This window comes from Elgaria multicarinata, chromosome 4 (assembly GCF_023053635.1).
Source record: "Elgaria multicarinata webbii isolate HBS135686 ecotype San Diego chromosome 4, rElgMul1.1.pri, whole genome shotgun sequence".
NCBI lineage: Eukaryota > Metazoa > Chordata > Lepidosauria > Squamata > Anguidae > Elgaria > Elgaria multicarinata.
Window position 1 is genome coordinate 88739416 of NC_086174.1, and position 19680 is coordinate 88759095.

The 19680-nt window shown below is 42.4% G+C and overlaps 2 protein-coding genes across 2 annotated transcripts in view; one reads left to right on the top strand and one right to left on the bottom strand.

The window, feature by feature from the left end:
* The window catches only part of CEP85L (centrosomal protein 85 like), a 393742-nt gene that overhangs the window by 271526 nt on the left and 102536 nt on the right, over nucleotides 1–19680 (top strand). The gene's annotated exons all lie outside the window — the stretch shown is intronic.
* SLC35F1 (solute carrier family 35 member F1) overlaps nucleotides 1–19680 on the bottom strand; it is a 249007-nt gene that overhangs the window by 100128 nt on the left and 129199 nt on the right. Inside the window, exon 2 of the mRNA XM_063124731.1 lies at nucleotides 17002–17177. Coding sequence (XP_062980801.1) covers nucleotides 17002–17177 — 176 coding nt within the window. The remainder of the gene's footprint in view (nucleotides 1–17001; nucleotides 17178–19680) is intronic.

Below are 19680 nucleotides of genomic sequence, written 5' to 3' on the forward strand. Positions count from 1 at the left end.
TTATCCCTATTAAATTTCATTCTGTTGTTTTCAGCCCAGCACTCCAGCCTATCAAGATCACTTTGAAGTTTGTTTCGGTCTTCCAGGGTATTAGCTATCCCACCCAATTTTGTGTCATCTGCAAATTTGATAAGCGTTCCCTGCACCTCCTCATCCAAATCATTAATAAAAATGTTGAAGAACACTGGGCCCAGGACTGATCCCTGCGGTACCCCACTCGTTGCCTCTCCCCAGTTTGAGAAGGTTCCATTGATAAGTACTCTTTGAGTCCGATTCTGTAGCCAACTGTGAATCCACCTAATAGTTGTTCCATCTAGCCCACTTTTAGCTAGTTTGTTAATCAGAATATCATGGGGCACTTTGTCCAAAGCTTTGCTGAAGTCAAGATATATGACGTCCACAGCATTCCCACAGTCCACAAGGGAAGTTACCCGATCAAAAATGAGATCAAATTAGTCTGACAGGATTTGTTCCTGACAAATCCATGTTGGCTTCTAGTAATCACTGCACTGATTTCAAGGTGTTTACAGATTGACTTCTTTATAATCTGCTCCAGAATTTTCCCAGGGATGGATGTCAGACTGACTGGTCTGTAGTTCCCAGGTTCCGCCTTTCTGCCCTTTTTGAAGATAGGGACAACATTAGCCCTCCTCCAGTCGTCCGGCACCTCACCCTTCTTCCATGATTTTGCAAAGATAATAGACAAAGGTTCTGAGAGTTCTTCCGCTAGCTCCTTCATTACACTAGGATGCAGTTCATCGGGCCCTGGAGATTTGAACTCATTCAAGGAAATTAGGTGTTCTTTGACCATTTGTTTATCAATCTCAAAGTGCAATCCTGCCCCCTCAACTTCTGCTTCACTTTTTCCAGGGGGGTCATAGACCTGCTTTTGGGAGAAGACTGAGGCAAAGTAGGAGTTAAGCACTTCAGCCTTCTCTTTGTCATCTGTTATCAATTTGCCATCCTCATTAAGCAGTTGAACCACCATTTCTTTCCTCTGTCTTTTACTACTCAAGTATCTGAAGAAAGCCTTTTTATTGCTTTTAGCATCCCTCGCTAATCTCAGCTCATTCACAGCTTTAGACTTCCTGACGCCATTTCGGCACTTCTGCGCCACCTGTCTGTACTCTTCTTTTGTAGCCTGGCCTTCCTTCCACTTCCTATATGTATCCTTTTTTGTTTTCAGGTCATCTCTTAAGCTTTTTGTGGAGCCACATTGGTTTCCTCTGTTGTCTTCTATCTTTTCTCCTTGTTGGAATTGTTTGTAACTGTGCCTTTAAACTTTCATTTTTTAAATACTCCCACCCATCTTGCACTCCTTTTCTCATTAGGCTCACTTGCCACGGGACCTTACTTATCATAGTTCTGAGATTATTAAAATCAGCTTTCCTAAAATCCAGAGTACGTGTATGGCTACGCTCGACTTTTGTCTCCTTCATCATCAAGAATTCAAGTATGACGTGGTCACTTTCCCCCAGAGTTCCCGTAACTTCCACTTTATCCGCTAAGTCATCCCTATTGGTCAATATCAAGTCAAGGATTGCCGATCCTCTAGTTCCGTCCTCCACTTTCTGTAGGAGAAAGTTATCACCCATACATGTCAGGAATTTCTTGGAAGGGCTGCTTTTGGCAGTATTTGTCTCCCAACAGATATCAGGGTAATTGAAGTCCCCCATCACTACTACATCACACTTCCTTGAAACACTAGCAATTTGTTTCTCAAAAGTTTCATCCTCGTCCTCTCCTTGATTGGGTGGTCAGTAGTAGACTCCGATTATCATGTTCTTTTTATTCCTTGCCCCATTTATTTTAATCCAGATGCTCTTGATGGGGCTCCCAGTCTGATCCGCCTGTATTTCTGTGCAGGGATAGGTATTTTTAACATATAGTGCAACTCCACCTCCCTTTCTATTTCTTCTGTTCTTTTTGAACAAGTTATATCCTTCAATTGCTATATTCCAGTCATGGGAGTCATCCCACCAAGTTTCAGTTATACCTATCAAGTCGTATTTGCCTTCATGTAATAAGAGTTTAAGTTAACTCTGTTTGTTTCCCATGCTCTGGGCATTAGTATATAGACATCGAAGACCATGTGTTTTATAGTCTGGCTTTGTTCCTACATCGTTGCAGACACTATTTGGGGGCACTATTGGAGCTGTTCTCTGTACTGTGGTGCATGGGCCTTCATCCATTGTTGCCTCGAAGTTTATGTCTCCCGCCCCAAAAGATTCAGTTTAAAGCCCTCCTGATCAAGTTCTTCATGCTGTGGCCAAACACATTCTTTCCAGCCCTTGTGAGGTGCAACCCATCCCTTGCCAGCAGTCCATGTTCCAAGTAGCGTAGCCCGTGGTCCCAGAATCCAAAACTCTCACGTCGGCACCACCTTCGTAGCCAGTCGTTCATCCAGAGTATTTTTCTTTCCCTTTCTAATCCTCTTCCAAGAACCGGGAGGATGGATGAGAAGACGACCTGGGCCCCAAAGTTCTTCAGTTTCCTTCCCAGAGCTTCAAAGTCTGAAATGATTTCTTCGTAGCTCTGCTTGGCGACATCATTTGTTCCCACATGGATGAGAAGAAAGGGGTATGTGTCCGTGGGCTTTATGAGCTTCGGTAACCCTTCAGTCACATCTCTAATCTGTGCTCCAGGGAGACAGCACACCTGGCAAGTCCATGGGTCTTCACGACATACTTGGGTTTCAATCCCATGCAGCAGGGAGTCTCCCACAACGATTACTCTTCTCTTCTTCTTGGTTGACCTACCTTCTGCCTCTTGTTCACTGTTGCATGGTGTTTCCTGTACTTCTTCCTCTGCAAACTGTCCTTCAGTCTCATTCTCCAGTAGCTGAAAGCAGTTGCTTAACTTTAATGGTTCCACCGGTGCAGAATGCCTTCTAGTTCTTCTGCTCCTGTCACTCTTTTCCAGAGAGTTTCCTCTTCATTGGCTTTTCTCCCCTCAGCATACTCCACTTCTGCTTCAGTTGGTTGATGCTCATCAATCTCATGTGCTTATTGTTGCTGTTGCAGTTCCACCGTTCGGTCTAAGAACTTCTCGTCTTCTCTTATTCCTTGGAGGGTGGACACTCGCCGCTCAAGTCTTCTCACTTTTTCTTCCAAAAGTGCCACCAGCTTGCACTTGTTGCAGGTGTACGCCATGTTGAGCTCAGGCAGAAACACGAACATTGCACACCTTTTGCAGGTCACCACCTCTAGGGACTCCTTTCCATCCATATTGTCTATTTCTGCTTTGTTTTTTCCTTTCTGATTACAGTGGAATTGCCTTTGCTTTGTCCTGTCCTCTCTGAAGGTACACAACTATATGAGTATGTCTTAAGAGAAAATAAGTTTTTTTGGTTGGGTTTTGTGTGTGTGTGTGTGTGTTTGGGGGGGGTTCTCTTTATGATTTTCTTTGTTCCCCCCCTTTTTTCCTTAGAGGCCTCCCCCTTGACTTCCCCTGCCGAACTCCCCCAGTCAAACTCCTGTTTGCTCTTCCTGTTAGCTCGCTCTCTGTTCACTCGCTCTCTGGGAACAGGGTTACTTTTCTAGCTTCTACTTCAGCTGAGCCAGCTGCTCTTCCCTGCTTCTGCTCAGCTCAGCCCCCATCCCACCCGGGAGCTCCGCAGATAAAATTTATAGCTTCGTTCATCTATACTCCATAACACTGTATGTGCACATTAATAACTGCACTACAAAAAAAATTCAGGATATAAACCAGTGTTGCTGTTGCAGTATAACGCTCTTTGCCTAGATTTAAATCAACGAAAATTTGGGAGCAGGTTAGATCTTATCAGAGTTGGCAAAGATCAAATTCCTCCTGCAGTCTCCTGCACAAGAGAATGGCACTGAGTATTTGATGGAGTGAATGCTTATGTAAGACAGTTCAATTCACTGTAGAGACTGCTTTGTTCCTCCATTATGATCCTTTTATAACGAGGAAGACGATGGGGAGGATAAACCCATTCCTTTGAATTTTTACACTAATTACACACAAAGCACCATTCTGGCAAAGGAAGGCTTACCGCCTTCAGGCAATACAGTTATCATCTTGTAACCACACTTCAAAAACTGCCATATAAACGCTGTGGCTACGTGAAGGGAGTGCATAAGCTTCTATACTTGCTAGCAGCTTGAACTGATGAATGTTTAAAGATTCCATAAACTGCCTGTGAAGGCTGATGTCGGATGAAATGGGAGGCAACCTTGGGCCTGAATTTTGCTTACAGCAGGAGGATTCAAATTGCAGCACTTTCACAAAACAGCCATCAACTATCTCCTAGACAGAGGGAAAGGAGCATCTGTTTACTAACTAGAAACACCTTGAGGTGCTTATGAATTGCATGAGAATGAAGTGGCGTTGTTATAGGCGAACGCCACTCCAAACAGATATTCCTCACCATTTTATGCATTCTGCTTGCTTGCTATCCAGGAGGCAAAGAAAGACGCAGGCATCAATAACGTTATCCCCAACACAATAAGCAGCAACACAACCAGCATCAACCAGAAGGGCAATTCTTATTTGCATCTGCGTACAGGACCAATTTCGTCATAATTTTCAGCTCACATTTGTACACTGCATCTCAGTTGGGTTCGGTTGGAACAGAAGCACACTTATGAATGCACCACTGCCATAGATGTCTTGAACAGGCACATTTTCATGTGCTTGCATGCATAAATCCTAGATGCTGGGTTATGGCAAGCAAGACTGCAAGATGCTTTTGCATTGTTATGGGTGGAAGAGGCCTCAGGGCTATTATCTCAGTATCCCTAGTCTTGGGACAGCGTCTGTAGTTTAGTGGTAATGCCTGTGGTTTGCACACATAAAATCCCAGATTCAAGTTAGCAGGGCTGGGGGAAGCCCTTTCCTGAGACCCTGGTAAGCAGCCAGAGAAGATATTAATTAATGTACCTTTTTCACTTCCCTGATAACATTCCTTAATAAATTAAATATCCAGCAGCCATTCCAACAGGCAGCACACAGAGAGCTGAGAGCAGAAGCAGGGCCATTCCAACAGCCCTACTGAAAGATTACTTCATTTTCCACCACCACCACCCGCTCTTCCCTCCCATCCCTTTTCCTTGTGTGGTGTGACTTTTTAGACTGCAAACCTGATTGTACACACGCTGCTCTGGGAGCTCTTTTTGCTTAAGAATGGGATAAAAAAAATACTTTAAATTAATCAATTTGTAAATTGGGACTTGTTTGTATAACCAAGATACAGAGATCCTAAATGCGGGATTTTTATCCTGCCTATGTGACAAGTATTTCTAGACTGTTGTTCCACTCCTTTCTATCTGTTTCCTGAATTATTTACTGGCAGAGGTGCACAAATGATGTCTCCGTTTGGTAACCAACTCGTTTCCAGGAAGACAGCAGTCCTAACACAACACAATTAACTGCTGACAAAAATTCCTGACAACGAAATATTTGGGGAAAAGGAGAACAAGGCAGATATAATCAGATGGGGGTGCGGGCTGGCTGTAGTGATCAATCAGTAGTAGGGTGACCATATTTTGGAAACCAAAAAGGAGGACAACATGGTCGCCCCCAAGGGGGCGTGTCCAGCACCAAGGGGGCGTGCCCACCCGAACATAGCCTTGGTCACATGTCTGATTTTACAGCACACATTTAAGACAAATCTGTTCTACATAACATCTTAATGTTAAAATCACTGAAATAAAGAACAAGTGAGAGATTCAATGTATTTGAAATTAACTTCACTCACTCCTACTTTTGTAGGTTTTGCTGTATTTTGAAGCTTTTGCTATACTCTGTGTGTTATATTCTCCCCTTCCCTCAAATAACTTTTATGACTGTATTTTCACTCATTGCAAGCTGCTGCTGTTGTTGTTAACAGGGTTTGCTACTGGCCGGCTGGATGGATGGCTTTTTTTAATTTCAATTTTTTAAAAAGCTTGTGTATAATTGTCACAAGTTTCTCTACTCTAACATTAGGGTGGGTGTTGTGGCAGTGGACACTACTTTGCCCATTCACACTTCTCACTTATATACATTAGCTTCTCAAGGCTTGTGTGTTGGCACCACTTCACACATCCAGACTTTGGACTCCTGTCTACTTCCTGCACAAACATGCGACTCTGAGACCCTCTTCCTAATGCCCTGCGTTTCATGCCAGCACCATGGGGCTAAGTTACAATAGATGTCTCTGGGTTGTCTGTGCAGCCTCTGTTGTCTCTCACTCAAAGTCATTGCAGACAAACCAAAGCCTCCAACCTCAAACAATCTCTCTCTCTCTCTCCCTCCCCCAAAGTCTCCCAATGGTCCAGCTAAGCTGCACACTTGTGGCTTAGGATATTCCTTATTGCAGGTTATTGCTTGGTCATGTCTGGTGACTCTTACATTATCATCATCATCATCATCATCATCATCATTATTATATCCCGCCTTTTGCCCAATACTTTAAAAACCTCTGCCACCAGCTGCCTCAACCTCCTCTCCTCTTGCACAACTTTGATGCACTCTTAAAACACTCTGCATGGCAAGCCAGCCTCAGGGCCAAGCTACAGGTGCATCTGGGTTGCCTTCAGCCTCTCTCTGCCTTATGCCAGCCTGCCAACATTTCCAGCCTCAAATAATCCCCCACCCCCCCCTCTCTCTCTCTCTGCCAAAGTTTCCCAACGGTCCAGCCGGGCTGTGCACTTGTACCCTGTGGCTGTGGGTAGGACAACAGGTTATGACTTGCTTGCATCCGGTGATTCTTGTTTTTTAAAAAAAACTCCACCGCCAGCCGCCTCTGCCTGCACCAAAACTAGACTCTGAGACACTCTTAAAAAGGCTCTGTGTGGTACAGCAGCCTCTCAGGGCTCAGCTACAGCCATCTCTGAGTTGTGTCTTCAGTCTAACTCTGTCTTTAAGAGATAAGCCAGCCAGCCAAAGCCACAAACCTATCTATTTTTCTCTGGTATGCATTTCAAATGTTCTGCATTGCATCCTAGCAGTGCAGTCAAAGCCTAGCTCACAAGTGTACAAAGTGAAGTGGAAGGGAAGTGGTAGCGAAGCAAAGCAATGATATGCCAGATTCCAACATTTGCAGCAACAGGGAATCCGCAAAGAAGAGAGCCTCTCTCTCGACTGGCACCCTACTGTTGGTTGTGAGAGTTTTTCTCTAAAGATGACCCTTCATCGCCCATGATGTGGAAATTTGAGAAAAAGGCCTCTGGCCCATTCTGTTTTGCCCTGTGGGCTGCTTTGACTGACCTCTCCTTTCACACATTTTGATTTGTGGATGCCTTGCCTCTGCTGAGCTCCAGGTACCCGACTGCACACCAAATCTGCAACAAGAAAGGTGCCCTGCTTGCCCAGGACTTCTTACCTAAAGACTGGAGATCCCCTTAATGCCAAGGGCTGAAACTGCTCAATATGCAACACCCCGAAGAGGATGTTTGACAACCTGAGTTTGAAGGATATGGCTCCAGCAGTTTTAAAACACAATAATTTTAAAACGTTGAACTTTTAAAAAAAAATCCTTAAAAAAAATGGATGAACAGATCTGATTCAAACTTGGCAGGGCTAAATCTCTCCTTAAGAGCTATCATGGTGCCAACTTTCAGCCCTTTATCTTTAAAAATGTCATTTTTAAAAAATAATAATTTTAAAACCTCAAACTTTTTTTAAAAAAAATCCTAAAACTCAATGAATGGACAGATCTGTTTCAAACTTGGCATAGCTAAAGTCTTTATTAAGAGCAATCATGGTGGCAAGTTTCATCTCTTTATCTTTAAAAATAACATTTTAAAAAAAAAAATCCTGAAATTTTAAAAAATTCCTAAAAATCAATGGATGAACAGATCTGTTTCAAATTTGGTATGGCTAAAGCTCTACCTAAAAGCTATCATGGTGCCAACTTACAGCTCTTTAAAAATGATGGTTTAAAAATAATAATTTTAAAACCTCAATTTTAAAAAAAATCCTAAAAAATCAATGGATGAATGGATCTGTTTCAAAATTGGTGTGGCTAAGGCTCTACCTAAATCCTATCATGGTGCAAAGTTTCATCTCTTTATCTTTAAAAATGACGATTTTAAAAATAATAATTTTAAAACCTCAATTTTAAAAAAAATTCCTCAAAAATCAATGGATGAACAGATCTGTTTCAAATTTGGTATGACTAAAGCCCTGCTTAAGAGCTACCATCGTGCCAAGTTTCATGTCTTTATCTTAAAAAATGACGGTGTTATAAGCATTTATGTTAATTCCCATTAGTGCTGATCTTTGGAAAAATCCGGATTTCCCCTCTCCCTCCCGGATTTGTCACCAAAACCCCGGACAAATCCGGACAAATTTGGTCATATGGTTACCATAATCAGTAGTGATGAAAAGGCACATTGCAGATGCACCATATAAAGTGAAGTGTTTCAAGGCAGGGCTGTACAACCCACACTGCATGCAGTTCTCTGGCTGCTCACGGTATGGTCCACAGAGCTGTGGGGATGCCGCCAACTTTCCTCCACAGCCGAGCTGCATCCTGGAGGGGAGGAATGCTGTTCTGGCACTGGTATTAGGACTCCAATCTCCCCAGAGAATCCTGGGGGTTGGGAGATGAAAAAGCTTCTGTCCCCTGTGATCTTGCCTGCAATATTGCTGTTTCCCTGCTGTCCTGGTCTACAGCTTCATAGACATTTTGGAAATTAGTTGTTCTTGTGCTAAACCTCATTCAGCAGCTTTGTTGTGATGTTGTCAGTATGTTGGATTGCAATCAAAACCGCATTTGTTCAGATGTTACAAGAGACAATGGTTTTGCAAATATACCTCCTGACACTTGCCCTATGCGACAACCCCAAGCCAAGTACATTCTCTTTGGATTTGGCAAACCTAGAGTGGACTTTCCACTGCGTGTATAATTCAGAACAACTAACAGCAGGATCACTGATGCTGATCTAAGGCAGAGATACCCACAACATGGTGCCATTGGTTCATGAGGGGCGTGCATTAAATGAGGCCAGAAATTCTCTATGGAGATGCGGAACCCCATGGCCGATATAATGTGTCCTCTGGCTCTTTGCCTTGGAAGCCCTTGCTCTCACACCGAAATTTGCATTACTTTGCTTACATCACTCATGCTTTTAATTTGTTCTGCCTTTGCACAATCCAGCAGCATTCTTTCTGGTCTTACACCACCTCTACTGGAATGGACCCTTACTTTTAATGTTCAGCATTGCTCAGAACTCCACTCAGACAGGAGGCTGTGAACAATTTGTTCTGATCATCCAGTGAGAGAAACGATGCAATGTGACATCACCTTTCTGATCAAAGTAGACGTAAGAAGTGAATATTCTTGAAAGATCTTGACAGCAGATGAATAAACTTTAAAAGAAGAAAGAAAAAAGAAAGCAAATGGAGAGACACTTGGGGTGCAATCCAACAGGATAGACGCTGGCGAGATGGAGGGCTCTGATCTTGGAACCCACCGTCTAGCACAGCCTTCCTCAACCTGGGGCGCTCCAGATGTGTTGGACTACAACTCCCAGAATGCCCCAGCCAGCTGGCTGGGGCATTCTGGGAGATGCAGTCCAACACATCTGGAGCGCCCCAGGTTGAGGATGGCTGGGCTAGCCGAAGCCCTGTGGGCATTTAGCTCTCCATCTAGCTTAAGCCCTGTGGGCATTTTTGCTGCCCGTTCCTCCTTTGTAGTATTTCTGTGTTGCTTGCCTTCCTGGGGGCGAGAAGAGGAACTGAGAGGCTTGTGGATCCAGTGGATCCACATCCTCTCCTCTTTCCCCATGGTCTTCCAAGGTTGCAACACTGACTTTGAGAGAGGAAGCCAACACGGAGCTTTCTGTGGTGGCAGCTGGGGGTGGGTGGGGAAGGAAAAATCTAAGTGGGGGGTTCCACCTCTGAGGCCTCAGTTCTGTCTAGAGCTTCGGGGGGGGGGGAATCTTCAATATCCTGTGACCCGTCAATATCCTGCGTCTAGGGGACATAGTATTGCTCTCTTAAGCAGAGACAGTGCTTAATAAACAAAGTGTTAAAAGAAGGGGATTTTAGTTACTTTATCTGCTAGAGTCTTTGAATTGCAATTAAGGCTACTGCTATTCTCTAAACAGTTTGCAATGGGGAAAAACACCTGATGAAAATCAAATCTGACTAGCGCTGTGAGATGTTTAGTCCCACCATCACTGAGAACCAGGTGGAAAGCCTACTTGTGCAGGGCTCTATATGCATGAACACTTTGACAGTGTTCACTTTGACAGCAATGAATCATCGGAGTAAAATCACATCCCAACTCCATGGGAAGGCACAGTAAAATAATAGAGAAGAACAGAAATATCAAGGCTAATTTATATAATCTCCCCCTCCCCCTCCCCTCCCCAGCAACAAGAAAGTATTTAGTGGAATACTTACACAAATAACTACAAAATAATCATATGTATTTACAAAGAAAGAGAGGATTTCCATAACACTTTTAAATATACAGCATACGCATTCCAAACTCATAACCAAGTTTCACTTATGCAAAACTTGTCTGCCAATTCATTAAGTATGCTGTATATTCGTTAAGTATGCTGTAACTGAACCTCAAACTTAATGAACAGAGTGATCCTGGGATTGGGTGAATGTGAGAATCTGTGTATGTGGAGGGGAGGGAGGATCTTTGGTTCCAATGGGAAAGAAAATGACTCTGTCAGTTCCAGGGCTGAGGTTTCACTGTTCTGGGTGGGGTGGGGGGGTCTCCAGGGGAACAGGGCTCCCCTATTCTCCTTGAATATGCTACTAGAACCACCCCATTTTGCCCTTACAGCCAGAACAGCCCTCCATATGATTGCACTATGAATATTCTCGATAGAATTGGGATCTTCAGATTTGTTTATATTCTCCAAGGTCTAGCAAACCTAACATGCCAGTACTAGCAGACTTCTGAGGCAACATGTTGCACAAATTCAGGCAAATCAATGGCTCTATAACATCAGTTGTATACTTAACAAGTCAGGTATCATTTATCATTTCCCCAAAACTGAAAATTTTGAATTGCTATACAGCCACCACATATAAAAAGTCACGTTTGTTTTGTGGCAAAATCCAACAATTACCAGCATCTAATGTGTATCTTTTCAGGCTCTCCCAAGGTATACATGGCCATTTTATTAAAGGGCTACACGGCCATATATATATATATATATATATATATATATATATATCTAAGGTTGAAGCTAGTTGTAAGCCTGGATTCCTTTTAAAACAAAAATGTCAACTTTCTGGACATTTGTCATGTTGCAAATCTATTATCTACATTGAATTTCCAACAAAACGGAAGACATCTTTGAAATGATCCCACTGTCAGAGTTCATAATAAGCTTCAAATTCTGATTACACACATGTATATAGATATTCATAAAGGGAAGAAAGAACCATTGTCTGGATAGATCAATTCCTGGTTCACATGGCCATTTTATTAGAAGTTATTTTTAAATGTCCCCAGGGAGAGAAGTGAGAGCTACCTATAACATTCTATGGAGAAATCCAAGATTTTAGCATAGCTAGAATAGGGTACTAATGTGTCCCCTCCACCCCATGCCCTTGCTATTTCTAACTCAGTTCTTAATTAGCATGAAACTCTCTCTTTTTTAACTGCTAGTGGAAATATCATACTGCAGGTTAGAAGGGACCATTGCTGAAAAAGAGTAGCTTATGACACTCTTACAGTGTAGTGCACAATGAATACTGCAGGTCAAGCTCTAAGCGTATTCTAACAGAGTAGCTTACAACAATCCTGGTAATGTTATCCATTGCTTTAACCCTACATTACAGGTTGGGCTAAGCCAGAGGTATACAACAGTCATGAAGTGTAGCTCACTGTTAAACACATACTGCAAGTTGGAGGGCTGTGCTGAGAGAGAGAGAGAGAGAGAGAGAGAGAGAGAGAGAGAGAGAGAGAGAGAGAGAGAGAGAGAGAAGCTTACTGAAGTCCAGGGACAGATCTACACCAAGCAAGATATAGCACTATGAAAGCAGCATATAAGAGGCAGGAGCCACACTACTAATGTATTGACAACTGTTGGGGCCCATGACACATACCATATACTGCTTTCATACCACTTCCATATACCATTACCATATACCACTACCATATACTGCTTTCATACCACTTCTTGCTTGGTGTAGATCTGGCCCAGGAAAGAGGTGGGACTACTTAAATTGCTCCTTCAGCTCTCGTCCCAGACCAAACCACTCACTCAATTGTATGCAGACAACTCATGCTCTATTGGCTTGCATGCAGATCTCAAAAATAATTTTTTCACATGCAATAAGGCCCATGCTAGAGCAGAAACTCCTCTTTGATGCTAACTTGTTTTTCATCCTCCTCAGCCACAAGTCAGATGACACAGGCTGCCAGGGATATGATACGTTTTGTGCAGGGCCCTGCTTGTTACGCCTAATGTAGGGCATGGATGGGCAAGTAAAATTGGCTGGGGACCTGGATGGCCCAGCCCTCTGAGAGCCAGATGATATCAAAGGGGTGAGGCCATGCCCTGTGACATCATTGGTTCCCAGCAGGCATGCCAGGTAAACGATCTGCCTGGTGAATCTGCCAGGAGCTGGCTTTGCTGTGTGAGGGATGTCTTCCAATGGAGAAGGCCTTTGCATAATGAAGCTGCTTTGATTGCCGTGTGCCTTTTCCCACAGTGGGCAGAAGAGATTGGGCAGCAGGCAAAGCAGCTTTGCTCAGCCTGGCTTTGCTTGTCCTTCACCTTACCTATGAGGAGAAGGCAAAGGACAAGAAAAGCCCACTTGTCTGGTGTTTGCCACCCATGTTCCAAGGTCTCTATTGCCAATGTTCTCTGAATTGACTGAGCGGTTTCTCGGAATAATTTGTCTTTTGCCTTATTTCTCATGCAATATTTCAATCAAATATTTTTATTTTTTATATTTATATTATTACAAACATTCCCATTTTGGCAATTAACTTATAAAGCAAACCCCATTTATCTTGGATATTATCATTCCTTAATCTAGCCATCAGAAAAAATAAACTTCTCTTTTCCTTGTAGCATGAAATCAAACAAATCAAGAAAAATGTGTATGTCTTCTGTGTCTATCTTTAGTACTGGGTTTCCTCAAGATGTGGATAAGAATGAATCACAGGAACATATGTTCTCAGAAGACACCGTAATGTCCTTAAATAAATTCCTCCTCATGCAGTTTCAGAATTCTGTCAACAAATACCTGGTCACAGATACCTGATCCAAGAACCATGTAAAGAAATCATACAATAAAGCAATTAGATAGTTTTCTTTTATTCTTTTTAATCCTGTGTCTACCAAAGAATCTATGCAAAAGCCATAGAACTCCACAGACATCAGAATTCCACAAACTACCACACCTTGGAGAGGTCCTTTAGAGTTCTGACTGGTTTGGACTGAAACCCGGAACGGATTCACTGCCCCACTGACATTGGAGCCACCGACCACCACTGATACGAAGGGTTCTTTTCCTGCACCCCTTTAGTGTAAACAGCAACTGAAGTGCAGTTAGAACACTCCTTTGATGCATTGCAGCTGCTTTTTAACTCACTCCTCCCAAGTGAAGGGCTCTTTAAGTCACTCCCACCCCAAATCTGAAGAGCAGGAGGGACACTCAGAGTCCCCCACCCTTTGCACACAAACCAGCAAGTCCTGTTTGTCTCTAGTTTGGTTCATGCAGGGCAGTGTGATGTCCAAGAAGAAAATAGAGATATATCTTCTGCTGCTTACCCTTAGAATTTAGGAGCCTAGATTAGGGATGGATGTATCTGTCCATTTCAATTTCACTCAGTTTCTCACTTTTCCAGTCTGAAGTTCATTTCATCACATTTCTGCATTAGTTGGTGATTTTTAAAAAAATGGCCACATGAAAAATTCATACACTTGAGAAAATTCCTGACATACACACTTTTTGCAAACCTTTCCCCGAATATTAGAGGATTTCCCCATTTTAAATGTTTTTTTTTATCATTACACACATTTTTGTGCAGACGTTTCCCTAAATGATACATGCATTTCTGGTATGTGTTTTTTGTTTGGAGAGCTGCATCCCAAAATTTAGAAAAGTGTGAATGATGAAAGATAACCTGTTTCAGTGGGTATATTCGTACAGGAGGTGTAAATTAAGTAGGTTCATAAGAAAACAAACTGAACAAATTTCTCCCCCTCCCAAGTTAAGACAGGTGTTTGCCGACCTCTCTTGCTTGCATGGGAGTTAGTCAGCAAGAAAATATTTAGCAATTGTTACTAACATTTATATGCCACCTTATGTGCTAAAATCCATCAAGGCAGAGCAAGTTAAAACAATAAAAACGTAAAGCAATAAAATCATAACCATTATAAATAGTGAAAACATTTAAACAATAAAATTGCACATTTCAAAAGGCTAACTTGAAAAGTTGTATCTTCACATGCAAAGTCCTTCAGTCCCTGGTTCAATTCAAAATCCTACCATGGGATTCTTGTGAAAAAAAAAGAACATAAATAAAATAAAATAAAATATGGCCCTTATTAAAAATAATAATGGGATTTATGTGGTTCAGGTGGCATTTCTCAAGTGCAAAGGATTATGTTTAGCACTAAATCTGATATTTCAGCTATTTATTCATGTAAAGTGGATTGCAAAACCTTTTTTTTTTCAAAAAAAATCTTAATGATCCATCCTATTGGTGTAATAGCACTATGCAAAAGGCACAGAGTGGAAATTAAAACTAATTTACCCACAGGAAATTAACCACAGTAAGGAAGGAGGCGTTAATTGCCTGCAGACAGTATAGAGATGGGAGCATCTGCAAACACTTGAAAGCAAAACATAAATTATTTGTAAAAGCCAAATGTTGAACTGAGGACATACATTAGAGGGAGTTCAGAGTAATAGTGAGGCAGCATTTCGCTAATGCACTCCCAATTTTCTCCTCTTGTTCTGTAGTAATGAGCAAATGTTGAAGTGGCTCTATGGGATCATCTAAAGCAGTTGGATAATTGGAAGTTTGGATAAATGGAAGTGCTCTTTACACAGGGTTACATCAAGAGGACTGAAAAACCTGTAGTACATTTCGGTACTAAGGGTTTTATCCAATGGTGGGTTTGTGCTAATGGGAAGCACTTCTGCTAGTGCAAGGGATGCACTGGAATTTCACCAGTCCCCCTCAACCCACAGTACAACAACTTGGCCTCTGACAGAACTGTTCTACAAACAGCCTCGATAAACACTCTGCCTAGCTGGAGATAAGAATATAAGAAGAGCCCTGCTGGATCAGACCAAGGATCCATCTAGTCCAGCTCTCTGTTTACACAGTGGCCAACCAGTTGTGGACCAGGAACCCACAAGCAGGACACGGGTGCAACAGCACACTCCTGCCCATGTTCCCCAGTAACTGGTGTATATAGGCATTCAAGTTGTTTAACCAGCTATCTTGCCACTCCACGTCCCATTTATCCCCCTTTTATCCTACCAATTTTACTGATTGATTGATTTGATTTTTTTCACACAGCAAAAATGGCACTCAATCCAGCTACCCTGTTTTTGCTCTGAAGCTCTGCCCAAGCCACTGCCCTGTCTCCAATCTTCCTTGTTCAGTGATGAGAGGCTCAGATGAAGGTGGGCTTTCTGGCGTGGCTGACTGCAACAGGTTGACAAAAACAGTGGAGGTTGGTGGCTCCGATGTCAGAGGGGTGGTTTCAATCAGAACCAGCTGGACCTCTAAAGGAGCTATCCAAGGTGTGGCTGGGTAAAACTAATGTCAGTTTCTGAATGGAGGAAAAGAAGGAGCAATGCTGGCATTCTCCCATTGCCACTCCTAGTTTTGATGGGCTTGGACAAGCCTCAGATGTTCTCATAAGATGTGAGAGAAGGCCATAATTAATGAATGTGTTGGGTTTTTTGTTTTTAATTCCACTGGGATGGGGTGGGGAGGAGAAAATAAGACAGGGAGGAGGCTGCAGTTGGCTTGGTGGCCTTAAGTTGTTCCTGTCTACTACAGTTCTACCTATCTAAACTAGCGATGGGTGAACTTACCCTGAGGGAATTCATTATTCACTCAGAAAGTAACAAATTCATCCAGTGAATTTGGACAAGAGTTCTTCTTTAATATGATATCTCGATCCATGTTTGCCAGGGGGATAAGAGACATGGTAGTGATGGCGGCGTAAGCATAAAAGCTTATGTCTCAGTAGTTAATCCTTACATTTGTAAACTATAATGGTATTTAAAAGCTGTAGCTCAATTTAACTCAACTTGCATCTAATCTTGATAGGAAGCCTTTCAAAGTAGAAGTAAAAAAGGAGGAGTTGTATGAAATACCAGGTTGTGCAGAAACCATAATGTCTATTTGTCTTTACAAATGCCTGATAGAAGGTAAAGTTTTTCTAAAGAACATGGCTGCAAGAAGTGATTAGATACATTAGATCAGATGGTGTAATGAAAACATCCGAGGGGTGGAAACGTGGCTTTTCTCTACATGTATTGCTTGAGTGGAAGGCTCTTCCACTTGTTATGCCTCCCTCATTTCTAGCCCTTGGTGTCACATCTCCACCTGCAATTCTGGATGGTCCTCCAATCCTAAGGAGGAATAGGTTTTGGGAGGTGCTAGTCAGGAAAGCCTCAGTGCATGGAGTTCTGTTCACTTGTCTTTGGATCCAGCCCTAAGACTACAAATATTTAATTGTGATTCTATGTAAATATTGAGCTGCTTCTTTCTGGAACCCAAGTTTTCCAAATTTTCTTTCCAAGACCTAAGTTTTATTTCCTTTTTAAACAACTAGGTCTAGGGTTGGCAAGTTGTGGCCCTCCAGATCTCGTTGGACTACAACTTCTATCATCCCTCACCATTGGCTATGCTAGCTGGGGCTGATGGGAGTTGCAGTCCAACAACATCTTTAGGGTCACAAGTTGTCTACCTCTGAACTAAAGAATGGTTAATATGTTACGGGAGAAAAATTATGCACCATTAAGGAAAAGAGAAGAACCTGTTGTAACTATCCCGGGATTTATACCATAACAGGTCTACATCCAGAGAATGCTGCTTACCTTGTCTAACAGCTAATGTTGTTGTGTAGACCAAAAACAGGAGAATGTAGTTCAGGAAGCTCTGAAAGACTGGAGTGTTGGCATGAAAATCATCTGACAAGTACTTGCTGGTCAGGCTAATACCACAGATAAGCAGGGACAGAACCTGCCCAAGAGCTATAGACAGCAGGAGCTCCCTAAAAGAAAGAAGACAAAGATACAACATAATTAGCATAACTAGCTAGCCAGAGTCACATCCAATGGTTCCCATCAATCAAAGGAATGGACATCATTGGCAGAATGGATTCTGCCCACCCCAGTGTGCCCTCAAAATATTTTCTAAAGGGTTGTGGGAAGCTCTAAAACAGCTTTGGAGGCATGCAGGGGAAGGGAAAGTCCATTATGCAAGGGAACGTCTGTTCACGCAACGTTGACTGTTGCTCCCAAAAGAGCCTCCCAGTTCTTAAAGTGCTTAAAAGATGAATCCATACTTTACAGGGCTCAGCTCACCCTACTGCCATTAGCACACCAACACACATGGAGCACCTCCACATCTTTCTCAATCGCTTCAGTGTCAAAATGAACCATGGATCTGTCCCCAACAGTGAACAGGGACATTTTTTATTGCATGGGAGTTCTTCGTGGGTCTCGAGTCTCCCAAGTTACCAAGGAGCACAGCTGGATCCACATCTTCTCCAAGATGAAATAGCAGCTTCAGCTGCTATTGTGTGCGACACAAACTAGAAGGGTGTGCCATTTTTTCCTAGTATCTCTTCAATGTTACATCAGATAAAGCAAACAGAATCTGCATAATAATTTTTTAAGTGCATATGAATTTGATCATAACATTTTTACTCCATTGTTCTTCCGAGGAGCACAGAAACGCTTCCCAGTCTTTCATCCAGGCAGTACACATGGCCAGAACTGCTGAACTTCAACAGCAGGAGAGCCCATCAGCCACACAGAATTGATCAGCTGTTAGTCTCTCTAGCAAATGACATTTGCTAGAAATATCAGCTGTTTGTTAGCTGTTAGCAAATCTCCAGGTAGACAATGCTGAGCTAGATGGGTCATAAGTCTGACAATGGACATGTCTAGCCCAGCCCTTTTTTTCTGGGGTCATCCCTGGATCATCCCTGTGCATCCAAATGACACACAGGGGATCCCAGAGGCAGGCAGGGATGAGCCCTGTATTTTCCTGGGTTAACTGGTTGCCCAGTTATCCTGATTTTCACCACAGTCCCATGACCATCCTGAGGACTGCAGGGCCTGAAACAGGCACGGGGTGGCTCTGTGCCCATGGGGGTGAGGGGGCAGCAATTTCGCCATAGCAAGGGGGTGCTGTTTGGGCACAGTTCTTTTAAAACCTTGTTTTTTGCTGCCCATGCGCACGACTCCTCTTTAAAAAAAAGACAGCCACAATATTCCTCTTTCCTTCTGGGATACTGCATGACTGTCAAGATGTCGGGGGAGGATTGTGGAAGCAGGTAAGTTTGTGATCCTCCCCCATCCCTCCCTCTACATCCTTAAGGTGTAGACATGCCCTTGGTCTACACCTTAATAGCTCCCTGCTTATAGTGATAAATTTAAAAATATGACAGAAACAGCATTAGACGTTTAGCTGTGAAGAGGCATATAAATAGCTATGGGCATAATTGATGCAATATTCCTGCATTGTGTACTCTCTTATCTGTGCCCAAACATTTCATACGAAATCATACTCAAGTGCACTTAATGTCTTCTGAATTTCACACACCATTTTTCCTAATTTTGTTCTCCCATATTGCATGTAGACATTACATTATTTCCCTTTGTTTCTTTTCGCCTGCTGCCCACTCTTCTATTCGATTTGAGTAGACTGTACTAATTTTTGCTTTCCAGCCCTTTAAAATTCCTTTCTCCATCTCTCATTTTTATGCCAAGGATAGTTTGCTTTAATTAGCTTTGTGTTATTTTTGCCTTCCTTCCTCTTCTTTTGCCTCTCCGTTTTGCCAATTAGCCATCTTCCCTTGCTCACAAGGCACCATTATATCTCCCTCTTGCTAGTTCTCTTTAAAGCTGTGAATAAGAGATTCCAGACAGAGCATAAAGAAATAGTCATCTTTGTGTAGAGTGGTTCACTTGAGAATTTTATTTACTCCCATCACAGCTATTAATATATCATAAAACTGTTTTTTGATAGATCTTCCTCACCCAGATAGTTGTCACTATAAATCTTTCCACTGATTGTTATGTTGCCACCTGGGAAGATATATTGTCAAAGAACAGTTTTGCTAGTAACCATGATTTCTCATTTCATATGAACGAATCCCAACTGTTAGGTATTTATTCCCCCTATCATGGAACAAAAAGAAATATAAGCAAAGTAAAGAACAGGTGACAATGTACAAAATTTCTTTCATAGACTGTGATGAAAAGACACACACCATATAAACCTAATAAGTCCCAATTCATTTACGTCTGTGACATAACTGCTATCACACCACTGTTCCTGTTCTGCCTAGTTTGGGTTCCATAGCACAGTTGTGCTATGGGTTATCCTGTGTGATGTACTGTTCCTTTAAATCTTACCCTACTTTGAAGTTTTAATTCCTACCTGACTATTGTCCTTTTCAGTTGCTCAGAATGAAAACATAAAGGGGTTCTCATAATGAGTAAAATAGCCCTTGAAGCTAAGGCACACGCTGACCATCCCACCAG